General features: G+C 33.4%; 1 protein-coding gene across 1 annotated transcript in view; it reads right to left on the reverse strand.

Moving 5' to 3' along the window:
• Positions 1–20,451, reverse strand: part of LOC147074596 (uncharacterized) — a 48,668-nt gene that overhangs the window by 3,398 nt on the left and 24,819 nt on the right. Inside the window, exons 7-10 of the mRNA XM_085943989.1 lie at positions 13,777–13,975; positions 12,508–12,676; positions 8,120–8,260; positions 5,234–5,437 (exon numbers count right to left, since the gene is read on the reverse strand). Of these exons, the coding sequence (XP_085800115.1) occupies positions 5,234–5,437; positions 8,120–8,260; positions 12,508–12,676; positions 13,777–13,975 (713 nt within the window). The remainder of the gene's footprint in view (positions 1–5,233; positions 5,438–8,119; positions 8,261–12,507; positions 12,677–13,776; positions 13,976–20,451) is intronic.

Here is a 20,451-nt window from a genome sequence, read left to right on the forward strand (position 1 = left end):
ATTGACTACCTGATCTTAGGTGTAGTTGCTCAGGCTTCCAAGGTTCACCACGTGGAGGTGGAGATAGGAATTGAGTAGGAGAGGCTATGTGACACTATCAGGATACAGTGTCGTGCGGTACGCATGCACTACCTTGTAAGATACCCCTTAAGCCATACATACTTTTAGATATATTATACGTAGAAGAATATTTTTTATCGATTATGGTTTGGCGTAGGCTGGGCTTAATAAATTTTTAAAAACTAGCCGACACCATCTGTAATAATATGTATTCATAATTCAACGAAAACCAATAAGTATGGCCTAAAAAAATTTGCACCATTTTTGTCGGATCGCCCATAGCATACCTAAACTATTATGGTTTGGTGGGCAGGGTTTAATTGAATTTTAAGAACTAACCGGCAACATCTGCAAATTGTATTCTTATATTAATGAAAACAAATAAGTATGACTGACAAAGTTTAGTGTGCACTGTTTATGTCGAATCATAACAGCCTACATCCACCTCTCCCCACTGCTATCTAAACCGTAATTAACCTCCAATTAAGTCTCCAAACCTGACACAAATCTCCCCTCTTATGAAAACATTCCCACCGTATCTGTCTGGACTCAGAAGGCGGTTTTTTAGTATGTACAGCTTGAAATATGTTTAGTACCAAATAGAACCCAGAAATAGTTCTATTAAAATGTTAACATGACTTATCTTTAAACAATAAAGCATTTGGAAGGTTTGATAACGTGTCATAACAATAATAATAATTGAAGTTATACTTCTTTTGGGGCGTTTGGTAGAAAGTGAAATTGAGAGCTGCGCGCGCACACCGTTACGAAAGTGCCCGACAGTATGAAGTTAGCTGCGAATCAGTCAGCTGTATACAAACGCAAATATGGCAGAAGCATATAAGTCGTGTTTTGGAGATTTTGAGATTTGAATGCCAATATGTCAAAAAATGCCTACTTTATGTAATGGCAAAAGCATATATCTCTAAAACCTATAGATTTCTCGTAAAACGACTAGGAAAAACAATACATGTCATAAAATGTAAAGCTCTAACAAGCCAAAAGCATATATCTCTGACATTTACGCTTTTGCATAATATAAAATTTCAAATTCTAACAAGGCAAAAGCATATATGTCTGACATATATGCTTTTGGCATATTATAAAATTACGCATGCGCAGACTTATCTATGGTATTCTGCATTTTTGGCAGCTGTCTTTATTGAATATATAAAATTAGCAATACAGAGGGACTGGAATATGAAGTATGCAAAAAAATGTTTCAACATGTCTTTGGAATCACTGCAAACAAAGTAAAGATATAGGATTTATTGGTAATGATAATCGTGGAAAACACGAACCCATAAACAAGAAAACAAACGAAAGGGAAGAAGTTACTGCACACATAAAAAGCTTTCCTAAGCATGAAAGTCATTATTCACGTCGTCGCACATCCAAAGAATACCTGTCTGGGCAGCTAAATATATCAAAAATGTTTGAAATGTACTGTGATATGCAAAAAAAAAATATGAATCCTGTGTCATATAGTATGACAATGTATGCTTCAATTTTTAAAAACACCGGATATAAATTTAAAGTACCTAGCAAAAACACACGAAAAACTTGTGATACATAAATATTCAATTAAAATGTGCTACAGATTTACAAATAAAACAAAAATTGGAAATCGACAAGTTTGCAAGTGGCAGATAAAGGCTATGAATTAAAAAAAAAACGATAAGACCAAAGCTCTCCAATCTGAAGGTATAATTATTGCTTTTTTAGCATTCAACCTGCAGCAGTGTTTGCCAACGCCTTCTCTTAACTCAAATATAGTGTACTATAAAAAGCAATTGTACACATATAATTTGACCGTAAGAAATTGCACATCGAACCTAATCTCATCTTCTAATATAGGTAGGTACGTAAATGTTACTAAATTCAATTTGTTAATCAACTGTTTGGGAGAAAGTATTGCAACCAATATGATGGTGACATTTTCAATTATGTGGTTGCCACAATATAAACTTAATAATATATTAATAACTTTTTAACCTGAAATTGTCCGAGAATTAAACATACGAAGGATGTTGAAATGCATATCTACCTACATTTTTATATCATGTGCTATCCAAAAAACATTAATAATGAATAGTGTTTATTTGTAATGTTTAGGACCTACGTATTAAAAATAATAGGTATTGTTTAATTCTAATGCATATTTTTTAAAACGTAGAATTTAGTGTCTGCCTATTATAAAAAGAAAGTGACTTTTTATTGACTGCGCAACTTCACTTTTATACTAGTGAAACAAGTGGTAGGTAGAACCATTATTGCATGTAAAGGCAATGGGCGAAATAATTTATATCATGAGTGCCTAAAAATAATTATTAACATACAGTCACTAGATACATTATTTTTTTATTAGTCCATCCGACTGGCGGGCGACGCAATTAATTATATTGTACTTTTTAAATTTTATTTATAATATATTTTATTCAAGTTTTGTGCATCTAATGCCGGGTCCACACTGGCAACATGTCGCGCGACAACCTCGATAAATTTTACGATAATTATCATACTTATCGTAAAATTTAACGAGGTTGCCGGCGACATGTTGCCAATGTGGACCCTGCATAATATCCACTGTGGTTCACGTAGTGGAATGGACCTGTTGTTTCTGGGGTCAACTAATTCAAGAAGTAAACACCCATGATAGAATTTTTCTAGTTTTAGTTGCATTATATTCCAAAACTCATTTTGGATTTTATAAATGGAAATTTCTTGGTGTACATAGTAAACAAACCTACGAATAAAAAAAGACAGGAAGGAACATACTGATTCATCGCCATAAAAACTGGCAACCAAATTCGCCATTTTGGAAAGCGATGACTTTGCGAAAACAAATATCGTGTGGTCTGCACGTGTGCGGTAAACTTAAATAGGTAATTTTGTGTATTTTATGTTTGTGTATCATGCATTGTTGGCCATATTTTCCGGTCTTTCTTGATTGCCGTGACACAATATGTTCCTTCCAGTCTTTTTTATTCATAGAAAAAAACAGTATGTTGCATTAGTTATATAACGTATTATGAATCTGTAATAAAATAATACACAATTAAAATATTTTCAAATTGAAAAAAACACATTTTCATAGCTTTGAGCCATGCTCACTCATGAATGTCGAATATTCTTCATTTAGGTAAGTATATACAAATTTTGATGTTATCTTGCAAATTAAACAGGTATCTGACCTTTTCACTATATTATACATGTACCTACATGCAAATGTATTGTTTTCAAATAATTGATATGGATTATATATCATCGTATTATTTTCTCGAAATCATAAACATACTATAATAGTATTTGAGTATCAACCTACGCTCAATTTGAATTAGGTAATAATAATACTATGACGAAATTAACATTTTAAAAATATTAATGCATATAATATTTTGACAGCCCTGTTTTCTGATCGGCGGACACGTGCAGTTGTTTATCAAATAATAATGTGTAAGACGGCCGACAATGCCAATAATATTTTTTTTTTTTTAAATAAAATCTCCGATGATTAGTGATTTTTGCGAAAATATTGATTTAAATTAACGTCCTAACGACGCCGATGTCCTTTTGATACTAGATTATATTTCAATCTCCTCCTCTTGAGCCCCCTCTTAAAGAGATGTCTCAGGATGAGATTTACAATTATTCAAGTCTTCTTTCTAATCAACTGGTGAAGCGAAAAATTAATACAGTTGGAGAAAATGTCGTTTGGAACAAAATTAGATGAAAATTTAAATATACATTACATGAAGATGACCCATTTCTTCAACTTGATTTACGCCGTACGACAAGAGGAAGAAGGAACATTGTTAATAAATTAAGCAATGCTATAACAGTCCTCTGCCAATAAACCGATCTAAGAAAGATGACTTCATCAGTTTATTGCCATTGATAGATCCGGTTTATCATCCGGTTTATCATCCATTTTATAGAAATTTTAATACCTGTTAATTTTTTTTATATAAATACTATAAGTAATACTCATAAACAATTGTTTACCAACTATTATTATCACTGTTAGTTTAATTTTATCATGTTTTCATTTAATTTCCATGCTCTTGTTTTAATTTCATAAGTTTTTCTATAATAATAAAACATCTATTAGGTATTGTAAATGATATGTCAAAATGTTGAAAATACTTTTATGCCAAAACCCCATATGTCATTAAATGCTCAATAACTCATGTAATTACTTAATTTTCTTTTTTTAATAAATATATTTTAAAAATATATTAGTTTTTACCAACTAATTAATACTTTTAGTATCATTTCATCATGTGTTCAATTAATTTCCAAGATCTTGTTTTAATTTCATAAGTTTTCTATAATAAAACATCTATTATTGTAAATGATATGTCAAAATGTTGAAAATATTTTTATGCCAAAACCTCAAATGTCATTAAATGCTCAATTACTTAATTTTCTTATTTTATTAAATATATTTTAAAACAATACTAGTTTTTTTATAATAATAACATTAAACAATCCAATTTCCTTCATATCCTGATTTGTGACACTTCTTTAAACCTTAAAAACCTTCTCCTGTAAAATGCGAAAAAATGACTTATATGCTTCTGCCATATTGGTACGGAATTGTTCCGATGCTTAGGCAACAAATTTCTTATTGTCGGGCATTTTCAATTCCTTACGTAAACAAATGAAGTGACAGTTAATACTTTAAAAATAAATAGAGATAGATTTAAAGAGAAATAATTATATAATTTAGTAATATAAGTTAAAGTGTATAAAAATGAGCCAAGGGCGTACCATTAGGCGGTCCTTTTTCTTGAGTGTGTAATTTAACAAGATAATTAAGAGCTATTCGAAGAATCTAGGTTATAACAAGTTTTGTTTTGTTACGCGTTACATATATTTAGACTGTGTATATTATCATCAGAGAACACAAAATTAATGGGAACTGGCTTACCGTATCAGGTGTGGAAGAATATGTTATATTCAATAGTTACGTATGTCTTGTAATACGAATTAAAGTTTGTCACGTAAGCATGACGCGCATTCAATCTTTTATGACAGTCGGCGCGGCGCGTTTTGTGTCTTTTGATTTTATGTGCTAAAGTAATAAGGCCAACCCTGCTTCAAAACTGCTACCACACCCGTAGGGCAAATCAGTTCCCTGGTTTACATCAACATTTTTGTCTTCGCTTACCTCATTAAACATCTCCAGCACATTCTTATAGTAAAATTGATTGTTGAAGTTCTTCTTGAGTATCGAGTACATGGAGGCGTGAATCAAGATGGCGTCATTGACGGCCGTCAGTCCGATATTCTCCTGCTGGTACCAGCAAGGCACGCCGCGTCTCGTCGTCGCTCCATCCATTATGTCGTCCAGGACTAGAAGGTACGCATGGAACTAAAGAAGAAACATTGTTTTTTTTTTATAGTTTTGTCTTGTTTCGAAATTCCTCATACAAGTCAAACAGTCAACATGACGATGACAAAGAATGCCTATTGGACGGATCCAAATAAAAAGAATAAGAATATGTACACACTAGGACGATTAGTCATTGTGATATGTTTATACAATTTGAATTTCAATTTATTTTTAACATATTGTGGACATTACAAATTATAAGTTTAAGACGTTCACAACATGACATATAGAAACAAAGAAGTATACTTAAAATAGTAAGTGTTACATAAAAAAAAGAGAAATATAGTATGTTATTAAACAGTAGAAATATGTACATACAAAAATATTAATTAGATAGGTACAAGGAAGTACACCGGATGAGTTAAGCAGACCCTATTTTAAGAATTTATAAAACAACGTCCACCTATACTCATCCTCACGTAGGTGGAATATATCAACACTCGAAGCAATTTGACAGTAGACAGTGACGCCAGGTTACACAGGCCAATTTGTTTGGCTTCACCAAAATAGAAATTGTTAAAAATAATTGAAATTAGCATAACGAATAATAATTCAGAATACTAATACATCAGATGCACTCTCCATCATTGAATTTATAGAGATAGTGATCGTTCAAAATATTCTGTAAAATGACGAAACCATAGACTAAATTTATTGCCGTGACAGCATGTGTATGGCTCATAAATTCTCCCAATCTAAATCATTTTAACAAACGAATGTAATTTTCAAATAATTTTCTCCGATACGACATGACATGATAACATTTTATTACATCAATTTCTGTTTCGAACTCTAAAAATTAAAGAAATTATTTAGTAGGTAGAATAGTAATTGAAAAGTTTCCACTTGTTGAGTGAAGTTTTGGATCTCGTTCTCGAATCCGATTCGTGCAAATTCAGACATTGTCTTTCAATGAGTATTCGGGTCCAAAATACGGACCCAACAGGTTGAGTAAATGCTAATTTCTTGTAAAAATAAAATCTGTTAAGAAACCTCCTTGTGGGACAGTTAAGATAACAGACATACAGACAGTAAAAAATTATAGCAGAACACTATTGATATTCCTTATCTGACCTATAAGTGTGATGAGTATGACGACCTTAACAGTGAAACGCTTTGACCTATTGCAAAAGGTCATACTTAAATGTTATGTGGTTAATTTTTTGATAAGCATGTAATCAGATAAATAAAAAATACCAAATTAGCACTCCCGCAAACAAACAATAATATTTTTTATCTGCGTGTTGCTCCGCTTGATATCAAAGGGTAAAATTTTACCATTGTGTGCGCGCATATAACATGAATTATGGTTATTGATCGGTTACAGAATTTAGACTATAAAGTGAAGGAGCCATGTACGTTATTTCTGTTGGCATTTCATATTTAGTTTGGTCAAAACCGACACGATGAATCACTGAAGACTAAGTACAATATGAGATATAAAATAAAAGAATAATCGATAGTCCCAATAGCAGGCTTAAGCGTCTGCCTATAATATCGTGGGACCCAGGTTCGAATCCTGGGTCTGGCAAAAACACATATTGTTTTTCAATTTGTGTTTGGAGTCAGACTATGGATCAAATAGGTTGAGCAAGTGGCTAACATACACTTCTCGTACAAACAAAGAAAAATGTTAATACAAACCTCCACTCTGTGGAGGCCCATAATATGGGTCTATCCCATCTCACCCATCATCCCAACCCTCTCAGCCTGTATAATTCGGTGTATACAGCATTCACAGTTAACTCCACCTAGCGAGTTTTAGCTAACTGGATTGGTAAGTAAGTAAAGTGAACTACTATGTTCACTCCCATGCAGGCCCATAATATGGTCTTATTATGATCGGACATGGACAACAATATATATACATATATATATTAAATGCAGTTATGAAAAATATAGTCGAACTTGGTTAATACGAGGAAGATGGGACCGACTGAATTTGCTCATTATAAGCATTACTCGTTATATCGTTATATAACATTTTTCGTGCCACGTTCTATTTAAGCAAAGAACATAAAAAATCTGAAAACCATCGTAAAAATCCCCGAAACAAGCATGGCGTTCATAAACTACAAAATAAGTTGTTTATTGTAATGAAGTGCTGAGCCGCCAGCGCTGGTAAGTACCTACTGACTTCACAAAGCTTGGATTTTTTACAAGCAATTTCAACCATATGCGTGGATACTTTTTCAATGTTGTCGGCAAAAACACCAATTAGGTACTTAGACACTTAACTAGTGTAATAAACGTAATCCGATCCCAGCGGGATCGGTCTAGTTGCCCTGTCTAGTGGTCTAACTGCCCGGTCAGATTTTATTGCTTAGGGTTGAAAATGTTTTTAAACGATCGACACATTAACAGTTTTGCTCGGTATACCCGAGAAGTAGGTCATTATAAAAGTGAATATAACATGTATGGAGAAAATCAACATGTCAATGAATGTTTCCTCATTACATCCGAGATCTCGCTATTTCCGTGATCGTAATAACCAAGTTCGACTGGTAAGTAATGCAGTTATGAAAAATAAATTTGAGAGAGCTGTTAAAAATGATTAAAAAAAAAACTTAGGTAGTACTTATAAGAGTGTAACCTCAATATTGAAAAAATAGTTGATTCGAATAATGAATGTATAATAATGTCAACATTAATTGTGCTTACAATTTCAACACACCAGCCCATTATGTTGGCCAGCCTGATATTCTCGGGAGTGATGGGCTTCGACTCCTGCAGAAGTTTGTAGGACTCCACGCATGCCAGGCCTCTGTTTTTCTTTCCATCGGGAACATTGTACTGTAAAATCTGTAAGAAAAAAAGGGAAAATATAATACAATTGGTGACAAATAAAACATTTATTTATATCGCATAGCATTTTGGATTATTTTGTCCGATACCCAACATTAAAAATGATTGCCCATTTAAGGGCTCTGATGCTTGTGTAAGGGTCAAAAATTTGAGATAGGTACCCATGTTAAGGGGGTACATGCTCAGCGTAGGTCAAAATGGAACTTTTATTGCATTTTCAAACAATGATCCTGGACATTCCTTAAACATTGTAGATAATCTATTTATTTAATTTTGAAGCCTTGTTATCCTTTATATTTATTTTAAACATTTGATGACTGCAAAAAGTATTTTTATTACATAAAATAGTGTTCTTTTAAACCTTTCGCTCTAATGTTTTAGAATAGTCATATTTCAGTACATGAATGTGCAGCGGTGTTAAGATTTTTTGCATTTATTAATTTTTAAACGCATTTATAAAACCATTAGTATAATTTATGACGAGATTATTTTTGTAAAATATTTACGATAAAAAATTATATTGATAATCTCTGTGATCCCAAATTTGACAAGAATTAGGCATTTTATTATTCAAAAAATGGGCAAGATTAACACATTTCAAGATAATTCTAAAGATACTGATTATAAGCTATGTTTTTGACCATTTGACCATGAGGTTTATAAATATTTTTAATATCCTTTTGATGTATTTTAGAAGTTACAGATCACTACATATCAGTGGCGAAGGGTGGAGGTAGGCTGTTAAGATCTGGGATAAATAATAGTCCACACTAAACTTTGTCAGTCATAAGTATTTGTTTTCATTGATACAATTTACAGATACTATTGGTTAGTTTTTAAAATTCTAGAGTTTAAAGTTCACTAAGCCCTGCGAAAACCACGCCATAATAGATAATAGTCAAAAAATACTCGTCTATCTATAAAATATCTCAAATGATTAAATCATACATTATTCTCGATATTTTATAGATGGAATGATATTTTTTATCTATTATGGTTTGGTCTAGGCAGGGCTTAATGAATTATAAAAAATTAGGAATAATATTATTATGTATTCTCAATTCAATGAAAACAAATAAATGTATGAATGAAAAAGTGTGCACAATTTTGTTGGATCGCGCAGAACATACCAAAACTATTATAGTTTGGTAACTAATGGTGGTGGCTAACACCGCGACTGGCGTACTTGGCCATTAGATATAATTAACGCGTTATTTAAATGTGGTAATTAAAAGGCAATTACAAGGTCAGCAGTGATTGTGTTTTAACAGCCTACCTCCAGCTACTGAAAGTGTGAAATTAAACACAGAATATTATGTACTTGATTTTTATTACATCCTGTATTTTTACATTTATAAATTTGAGTCACCGAGAGATTATGGATCATTTAGTAACTAGTGGGCAGAGTTAAGATTTCAGAAAATTAATACAGTAAAACGTTTATTACGCACAGTTTAATAGTCCCTATTTCTATTTTTAGCATTAGCATTTTAAGCATTTTGTTGATAAGGAAAACCGCATGTAAAATGCATCTTGCAAGCAGATAATATGATTCAAATAGCATATTGAAACCAGTAAGCAGAAGTGACATAATATTAAATATAACGCAAAGTTGCAAACGATTATGGAAATTATATTTATCGCATTGTGTTTAGTATAAATAAACTCTGCAATATCACTCTGTTGATAAAAACAATATTATAAGTTTGACAAACTTGGTGTCGTTTCGAAGACCAGTTACTTACAATGTGAAGGTATTATTACAACAAGAGTTGTCATATCACACTCATACGTTATATTTCATTTTACGCTCCAATTTTTTTCCATATATGGACAAAATAGCATTCTTATCGATATATTTCTCATAAAACATAATATACCTATATATAAGTCGGGGGCTTAAAGACCTCCAAGGTAGAATGCAAAAACTCGCGGATGTCAGTCAAATGGTCGGCCTAAAGATAAACGTCTCAAAGACAAAAGTGATGAAAAACTGTTTTTCGAACCCTGCTAGTATCTGTATTAATGGCACCCAACTCGAGCAAGTCAGCAGCTACGTCTATCTCAGACAGCAGGTGTCCATAGACGGAAGCATGCACGATGAAATTTCTCGAAGAACAAAGCTGGGATGGAGTGCTTTCGGACGTCTGAATAGTATCTTCAAGAGTGACCTACCAATGTGTGCTACCCGTGCTCACGTATGGCTGCGAGACGTGGACCCTCAACACGAGAGATGTCCAAAGGCTAAGAGTCGCACAGCGAGGCATGGAGAGGTGTATGTTGGGCATCACGCGAAAGGACCGTAAGAGAAACGAATGGGTTAGGAAGCAGACAGGAATACGCGATGTAATAGACGTTGCCAAACAGCTGAAATGGAGATGGGCGGGGCACATTACTCGCTAAAAGGACGGCCGCTGGACAAATGCCATCATCCAGTGGTACTCAAGGGGCACAAAACGGCCACAGGGTCGCCCTAAAAGCCGCTGGATTGACGAACTGGTAAAGTTCGGCGGAAATACGTGGCAGCGAACGACACAGGATCGAGAGAGTTGGAAGATGCTTGGGGAGGCCTTCATCCAGCAGTGGATTGACCCCGGCTGATGATGATATAAGTACAGAAAAAATCCTAGAAAAGATATTTAGCACAGTGGGACATGAACCTCACACCTTTTCACGGTCCAGATGACTGCTCTGTCACCTGGGCTACTGACCTGATTATTATAATGAAAATTAAATCTCATATACACTAGAAACACGATTATCCGGACTAATTGGGGATGAAGACAGTCCGTCCGGATAATGATAAAATCTGAATAATCAAAAAAATAATACGTCATCTAAATTTAATTAAAAGAATAATTCAAAAGATTTACGAATGTAACATTCTTTATTGAACATAAATTTCATCACAATTAGATAGGACATACATAGATTGGCGGTCAGAGCACATGTGTTCAAATCCCGCTGGATGTCATATTTTTTGGTTATATATTTCTCACAGGTGTGTTTTCAAATTAAATATTGTCGTTGCGCCTTCAAAATCGGCTATGTGTATTTTTCAAAACTTTACAGGAGAGGCTAAAAACATTGCGAATTACAATGCCTGTCGCCTACAACATCGAAATATTTTTTAAAGCAATTCCAGAATACAGTTTATCATAATCATTATAGTTTTTCCTTGGTATAGAAAGAATTATTATAAAATTTTTAGTGCAAAAAACCTGTTTTGTGAAATTTATGCACAGAATAATGTAATAATTACAAGATAAAAAGAACTTTTTATATACTTACAACATTTTAAAATTTTCTGTTGAATCATATAAACTTGACTAGCTTAAACGATCAAAAAAATTTGTACTAATATTGATTTCCATAGTAACGCACGTATATATTAATAATTTAGTTGCTAGGAACCCAGACCCCTAGCAATCAATAATAGTGGATTGGATTACGGATTTCTTCCGAAATAACTTTTCATACAAAACAGAATTAACTGAAAATGAATTCAAATCTGCTTAAAGATGGCTAAAAGTATTAAAAGAATGCATTGGCATCGTGTTCTGATATATTCTAAAAGTTAGTTAAAAATCGATTGCAAGATTTGTACTGGATGAACAACCACCGGACAAATAAGAATACGACCAAATAAAAACGTTGTGTTGAACCCACATTGGCCCAATTCATAGAGCAGCTGTCTTTTTACAAACAAGAAGCCATCCATGGATCGCAGTTTCGAACGCACAGTTATAATTAATATTTTTGTTTAATCATCAGACTAGTGTTTATAAACCTTTCTACTAACGCAGCACAGTTGACCCCAGTGGCGCACCCAGGGGGGGGGGGGGGGCTAAGCGGCCCTGGCACCCCCCAAACATAAAATTATCAGAATGATTTAAAACATTGAAATTGAAAGGCAATAAACTATACCTTGGGCTTAGACAAATAAAAACACGGCAAAAGAATGATTTGTAATTATTCTCCAGCAACATTTTTAGAAAAATTTCTGAGATTTAAATTTCTAACACAAAAATTTCGAAACACTAATGTCGGGTTTTTTTTACTGCTTGGCCCTAATAATAAATAAAGAATAAACAAATCGCCACTCACACAGCACTCATGGGAGTTAATTTGGTATTATGTTTGCATTTCAACATTGCTTTTCATGCTTCCATTCGGCGGTCAATTATTCTGTTCACATATAATTTATTTCTCTGTAATTTTATTATCTAATGAAGATTAGATACCTTAGCTATCCATTTGGAGGCATCAGGAACATCCAGATGCTTCTTCCCCTCTGTGAAGTCTCGGACAATGTCTGGAAAGACGGCGAGGAACTCCTGAGATTGATCCTTGGAGGTCCCCGTGCCGCTTGCTGCTAGCGGCATCGACTTTGAGTTCAAAGTCGATAGAGACCTATCCATAAAAATGTAATATTCATCAGTATATGAGATTTTAACGCCTACAATGGCCTAGCGGTTACGTGTCAGGCGTATAATGTCGTAGGTCTGGAAAATTCTTTTAAATATGTGTTTGGACCTAATAGATTGAGCAAGTCTAACATCCGTTTCTAATAAAAATAAAAAATCTGTTAATACAACAACCTCCATTCTGTGGGGGCCCATATTACATATTATTATAGAACAGAATTAATGTAATTTTTTCAGTTTATTGCAAAGTTATAATATATTAATGTTATTTAATGTATAATGTTTATTTTGTCATTAATTTTGTAAAAGCAAGTTTATAAAAAAAAACGTTTTCATATTTTAAATTGTCTTGCATTGATCGCAAAATTTCACTTATCGCATACATTGAGGGTATAGTACCGATATGTTTTATAACTTTTTTTAAGCACTTTTTACTACACTGATAAGCCTCCTTTTCCCTGATTACCTCGCATTAAATTAGATCAAATGATATTCACTTGTATAAATATATGTATAAAAAATATATAAATAAGAAAAAAAAATATTAAAAAAAACAAAAATAGATACTATATTGTGTAAAAAAATATTTTTAGAATATATCGTCACTGTTCTGGCAGTAATTAATTATAAATATATATATAATAATAAATAAGACACTAATTTGAAAAAATGACATATTGAGTTAGTTATACCAAATTGTTCCTTATTTCAAACTTTACCTTCTGGAAACCTAATAAGCCTAATAAATAAACAGTCTTTATTTTAAAGTCATCCTTTTTACGATTACTTAATAAACTCACATGATAGACCATTTCAAACATTTCAACAACTTCATAGTCAAATTACTCAAAACTAGTTTTCTCCAGTTAGTGTGTTCTGCCAGAACAGAGACGATATTATGTATCATTCAAAAACAAATAATAGTCCATTTAAATTGTGTAGAATTAAATAACCTCATGTAACATAAAAGTGCTTATATCTCAGTTTGTGGTTTGTGTGGACTGTCTGCATTCTGCATAACTACGCTCAGTTAATACACACTTTTACATAATAATGTGACATTTCATTGTATATTTAGAAACTTACCTGTGATCCTTTTTAAAATTGAGAACTTTCTGGTTTCCGCTGACGACATCGGCGATTTGTTGAGTCTTAATTCCGTCGAGTATAGAATCCGAATTGTAAACACTAGCGGATTTGCTAATTTGACGGCGAATCTCCGCCAAAGAAGTTTGGAGTCCTTTTGATACTAATCTCTTCGTGGCAAACATGATTATTACACTAATAAATTAAACAAAAAGTATTAAATAAACAACACTGCGTGTGTTAATGATATTCACGAATGTTTTCTCAGATAAAAATCAAAAGATAGGTTACAATCCGCTGACCACTGTCATTATTACTTGCGGAATGGATTTGTATTAGTTTTTATTGAAAATGTAAACATCGCGCAACCAACTCCAGAGCAGAGTGTCAAATCTACCAAAATATAATGTGTAGTGGGAGATTAATAGTGCGACCAAACATTCAAATAATTTTGAGTATATTATTTTAACTTAATTAAAATAACTACAATAAAATAATAACATTAAATTTAAGCAATAAAAATATTAATAATTAGCGCAAGTGGAAATTAAATCACACAATATTTATTTAGCTGATATAATTTTATGAATTACTAAAGATCTACCATCGTAAGTTGGCAGCCGGTCGAATTTGAAACTAAAATTGTCTATCGAGGATAAATTTGTTACAAATGCCATTTAATTTTACAACATGTTTCTCGAATTATGGATTGCATAATATTTGTACAGAAATCAACTACCAATAAAAAATTATAAATTACCATTTTTTTGTTAGTTATGGTAATATTCTCAATGTCATACTAGCGCCCTCGCTGAAATGCCAATTTATGATGGTAGATCTATAGCTGACCCGGCAAAGGTTGTTCTGCCATATAAATTATTTCTAGTGAATATTTTGGTTGTTAAATTAAAAATAACGAATGTATCGTAAGTGTGTGGGGATGAGATCTATGACAGAAGGAGGAATGGAGCGCTGTAGACGATGACTGCCGATAAGAACAAAAAAACACCAACCATTCATTTTCTTAATTCAAAATGAGTAATGATGTTCATAATGAATGAATTACCTGTGACAGGATCTTGTTGTTTAATATTTATGCAATATCCGTGTTGTCCCTTCCAGAAAATTAGCGGATATTGGAGAGCGTCGTATGAAGGGTGTGTGTCAGCGATGAACTCCAGATTATTGTTTCTTCTTCGAATCACGATTTCTCGCGTCGATGTGCGGTCGCCAACCATGATTCCAGCAATGTCGTCAACAACAGGCGCATTGAATCGACGCACATGACCTCCAGCTGGTATTTTATCAGGATTGATGACAATAGCGTGATTGTCACTTTGCAATTCGTGCATGTGTGCTTTGAAGAATTTCAATAATTCATTGTGCTCATTCAATAGAGCGTCCAGTTCGCCGACGATGCGCCTGGCATTAGGCGAATTGAGGTTATTGTAGCCGCAACGTGCATCCACACGATTGATGGTCTCACCGCTTATGAAGTAGATTTATAGAAATTTATGTGGTTCGTTTGGCATTGGCAGCAATCAGCCTACTTTAAGGTATACTTGGCCTTTGATTTTGAACGTAGAATGGAATTGTTGACCATTTGCCGCAGTATTGTGAACTATTTCTGTTGCTCCGAACGAAGTCATTTGGAAGCATGAATTGAATGTGCGAATGGACTTCAGGAACAGGTTTGAATCTAGAACCGTGCCGATGAGCAGGCTGAATGGTTCTGGTGGTATCTCAATTTCTGGTAGTTGCACTTTTCCTGATGCGCAAAACATCCCGGCTGACTAATGTTTGAATTTGAGCGGATGACATTGGGGACATTCTTTGTCCATAGCACCAATCAGCACTTTCGGATGAGCGGAATATTCAATATCTGGCTCGTACTCGAATGCGAGACGAAGGAACGAAGCGGATGTAAATGCTCGATGTACTTGTTGGCGTTGTCGGTCATTTGCTCTGCGTGTGTTAACTACGAACCGGCGCGCTTGGCTCCGTTCCAATTGTCGTTGTTGATTTCATTCAGCTCGTGCCTCTTGTGATTGATCTTATATCTTATATCTTGTTGGATTTGTTCGTCTGTTATTTCTGCTCTACTATTTTGCATGTTTGTTGCTTTATTCATTCGACGGCCCAAATGGCCCCACTTGCGTCTTGTTGGCATTGTGCACTGTAATACACGCACACAAAAATAGATAAACTAAAATAAATCGTATAAAATTTTGCACGCACTGCGTCGCGATGCTTCTCTTGAATTCTTCTCGGACGTAGCGCCATCTGTCATTCAACAACATAAATAATTTCGTTCTGTTTGAAATACGAACAACGGTTAAATTTGTTCATACAAAAATAATAAAATCGCGATCAAAAAATGGGAGGGTGGGGGTAGGAGGGTGAAAATTTGGGAATATAGGTATTTTTTGATGCCAAATAAAAAAAATACAAAAAAAAAATAAAAGAAAAAATTTTCTGGGTAGAGATACCCTAATCACCTAGCGGTATGAAATATACTTGTTGACCTATTCTCATACCTAAAAAATATACATAAAAAAATTCATAAAAATCGGTCGAGTCATTTCGGAGGAGTGCGACCACAAACACCGTGACATGAGATTTTTATATATATAGAGATATTTTTTGATGATTTTCAGATAACATTATTTTACAATACCTATTGTAAAGGTAGGCCCTAGGCCATGATCATTGGTGCCCCCCCCCTACCTATCGCTTAGGTTAAAGGCAGTCTGAGCTCAGCTCTACAGTAGTGTTTCCAAATGGTGCTCGAGGTTAAATAAAATTCAGCGCAGATTTCTTAACACACAACAACCAAAAATTGTGTCGCACAACCACATTATATTTTTAAATGGGAATAAACTTGAAGTAAAATAGCCCCGCAGGCGACTTTTTTTACTAATTATTAGAGCAAATTTAAAATGTGGGTTTATCTCATTTATTTGGTCGACCACCATGCCGGGCCCCTAGGCTAGAGCTCTGTCGGCCCCCCTTGTGGGGGTCGTGGGTTATATTAACAAACTTTTGCGAAGAATAGTTGTTAGCCATTCACCCAACTAATTCCGTCCTGGATGAAATTCACATTAAGACGATACATCAGTGAAACGGCAAATAATTTTCAACTATAGGCGCGATGAAATTTTAGACACGCTGGCATTCGGAGAGAGAACGTCGAGCTGGGAACACGTCAATTTGTTTCGTGATGGCGACGGGGGTATTAATTCTTAAATCGTGTAAAGATGCCTAAAAACGTTACCCATTTACTTGAAAAAGAAAACATGTCAATGAATATATTATTATTGTTACTAATAGAATAATAAACAGAACATTAAATGGATGCATGTTGGATTTATATGACAAATTATATTTCGTTTGGCATGCGTCATTTGCAACCTGCGACCCGCAATCCGCGCATAGCCTAGCCACACTCTTTTTAGACCGTGCCTAAACTGAGGTATAGCCTTAAAAATATTTACATTTTTTGACCAGCCGTAGGTTAGAATTTGCAATCTATGGCTTCTATTGATATAAAGACGACCACTCTACCATCTAGATCTAGGCCAACGTGGGAGCGATGTTCTTCTGATAAAATTTGAGTGAAATATATCTAGGTACTACCTTCAAGGCAGTTTTGTTATTTTGTACATAGTTATGGTATATCCATGGGGCTACAACATCATGAATAATTATCGACTGTGGGTCTATAGATCAATTTGTGGCATTGTACTTACAAAACAATATCAGATTATGAAGAAAAGAAAAACCATAGTAATTTAAATCGATTTATTATAAATCACAAATTACAACAAAAATTACTGCACACACTAGAAATTAAACGACAATTCAAAGTTTATAATGATGGTTAAAAACTATAATATCGTCTCTGTTCTGGCAGAACACACTAACTGGAGAATACTAGTTTTGAGTAATTTGACTTTGAAGTTGTTAAAATGTTTGAAATGGTCTATCATGTGAGTTTATTAAGTAATCGTAAAAAGGATGACTTTAAAATAAAGACTGTTAATTAAGAAGGTTTCCAGACGGTAAAGTTTGAAATAAGGAACATTTTGGTATAACTAACTCAATATGTCATTTTTTCGAATTAGTGTCTTCTGCCAGAACAGTGACGATATATTATGAATCTTTGTCAGTAAAATAATTAAGACGAAAACTAGAAATCAGAAAAATATATTATTTCCTACATGTATGAAAATATATTCACATAAAATTTGGCATTTCGTCGCTATAGTACTTGTTTTCCGAATATCCATTTTCGTCAAAATCAACATTTTAATGCAGTTATATTTCTTTTGTCTAACTACACCGAAATCATTTATAAAAATTGTATATTTTTATGTAGAAATTTTTTTAAAAATTCCGAATACACCATGTTTCGCAACGATTGCTTTCTGCTTATCTTCCGAACGTCAAATAAAATATCTCGGTCTCACTCTCACATATCGCTTTCATATAGCGCTGTCTACTTCTAATGTCGCCCACTTCATATGTGTCTGATGTCTGTTTGTCGTCTTTCAAAGCGCGCGGTTTTGACTACTATTGTTTTTTTAAGTTTTGACAAATTGTACAGTGTGACTCGGTAACTACTGTCTAAAAAAAATAATTATTATTATATTACTATAATCAAAACTTTTTCTGTTTTTAATTTACTTTTTATGTATTCATGCTAAAGTGTACGCGAATAGTTAATCTCATTTATTATTAGAATGTATGCTTATACCTATTATTTGGTGGATTTCTATTGAACAGTACATTTGATTGAATTATAATTTAGTATAATTATAATACTATTGGCTATCCAATAGATATTTCAGTTGATGTACCATATGTTAAGATTAATTCTGGTTTCGTGAGTGAACTATTTTATATGATAATATTATATATACTCAGGATATAATATTCACAACCAATGGTTATTAAATAGCACATGCTCCTATTTTTTGTTCCATGCCAATAATACATAATAATATATTATTATGTATTATTGGCATGGAACAATTTGTTACTACATTATGTGTTGACTCATATCAAACGTCGTAGAGCGGAATGCAGAAACATTTGTCATAACTAAAATTTCCTTAGCAGATAACACTATGCAGAAACATTGGATCATTTCTATTGAAAATAAGACCATATTTAAAAATTCTCTTTCCTATAGTTTAGGTAAATTATTTTATAATTGTTAAACGATGACAAAAATATGACAACTGCATTTTATAAATGCAATAACTATAAATACATATTAATATTTAATTATAATACTCTCATGTTTCCGTTATAAGTCATTATACGTGATTCCACAGGCACCGCAAGATATTTTTTTAATATGGTAACACTAGCGTCAAGTGTCATTCTTCACCTGGCATTTTGTATTTCTGCGGGCTGGCGTATAAAAGTAAAATAATATTCTCCAAGTACATGCCAAACGAATTAACACTATCAATATTTACAATACAATACAATACAATACAATATTAATACATTGTTAAATGAATTTGAGTGTATGGACTGTTTTATAGACATGCGAATTTATTTTGACAGCAGCTGTCAGTGGTAAATGGTAATACAGAAGGGACGTGTTCATAACAAAAGTAGTCTATGGTTAAGGATTCCTTAACTCTATACTCAGGATTGTCTATAGTTAAGTCATGCTTTTCGGCGACTTATCCTTAGGATCGAAATCTTAGATTGTGCATTCCGCTCGTAAAGTCCACCGAATGTCAAACTGAGATAAATGCAGTTTTATCATATCTTGTAGTAGAAATGGTTGCAACATGTGAGATATTGTAAGATAATTGAATCTAACATCCATGATGGCTACAAAGAAGTCCTGAAGATATTCGTTCGGTGCAACATTTATAAAAAATGTTTTTATATTGGACTTTAGCAGTTTTGATAATATATAGGTGGACTTTATTAGTTTTGATAAATACTTGGTTCGACTTAGAGCGGTTTGAAAAAACTTTGCAAGGACTTTATGCAGTTTGATATGTATCCGGGCGGCCATTTTTATTATTTTCAAAGGGACGTATCCAGGAGTATGTTTATTGCCATTACCAATAAAAACAAAACAATTTTTTCAAACAAAACATGTTTATTTATTATCGAACTTAGGTAAGTGGTTTATGTCACAGATAGTAAATTGGTAGACAATTTAAAGTAAAATACGTTTTCGAATGCTGTCGTCGTAATGGCCACTGAAATATGTGTCATAATTTTCCTAATGGTCAAAATAATAATAAAAAAGTCAAGTCTTTTGAGGCACAAATAAAAAATCACGTATTAAGTTTATGAGATATGTACAATATATTTTTAGATGGTTTGTGGTAAAATCTTTTTTTTCATCCTGCCACACTTCAACTATTCATTTTTTTTTTTTTTTGACCATGTCCGATCCTAATAGGATCATATGGGCCTCTACAGAGTAGAGGTTTGTATTAACAGATTTTGTTTTTACGAGAAATGGATGTCAGCCACTTGCTCAACCTATTAGGTCCATACCCTGACTCACACACAAATTGAAAAACAATATGTGTACTTGCCAGACCCAGGATTCGAACCTGGGACCCACGGCGTGATAGTCCAACGCTTATGCCGCGCGGCCACCGTGGGAATCAACTATTCATAATTATTATTAAT

This window comes from Rhyacophila brunnea, unplaced genomic scaffold (assembly GCF_057557595.1).
Source record: "Rhyacophila brunnea isolate RB1 unplaced genomic scaffold, BYU_Rbru_1.0 scaffold_16, whole genome shotgun sequence".
NCBI classification, from domain to species: domain Eukaryota; kingdom Metazoa; phylum Arthropoda; class Insecta; order Trichoptera; family Rhyacophilidae; genus Rhyacophila; species Rhyacophila brunnea.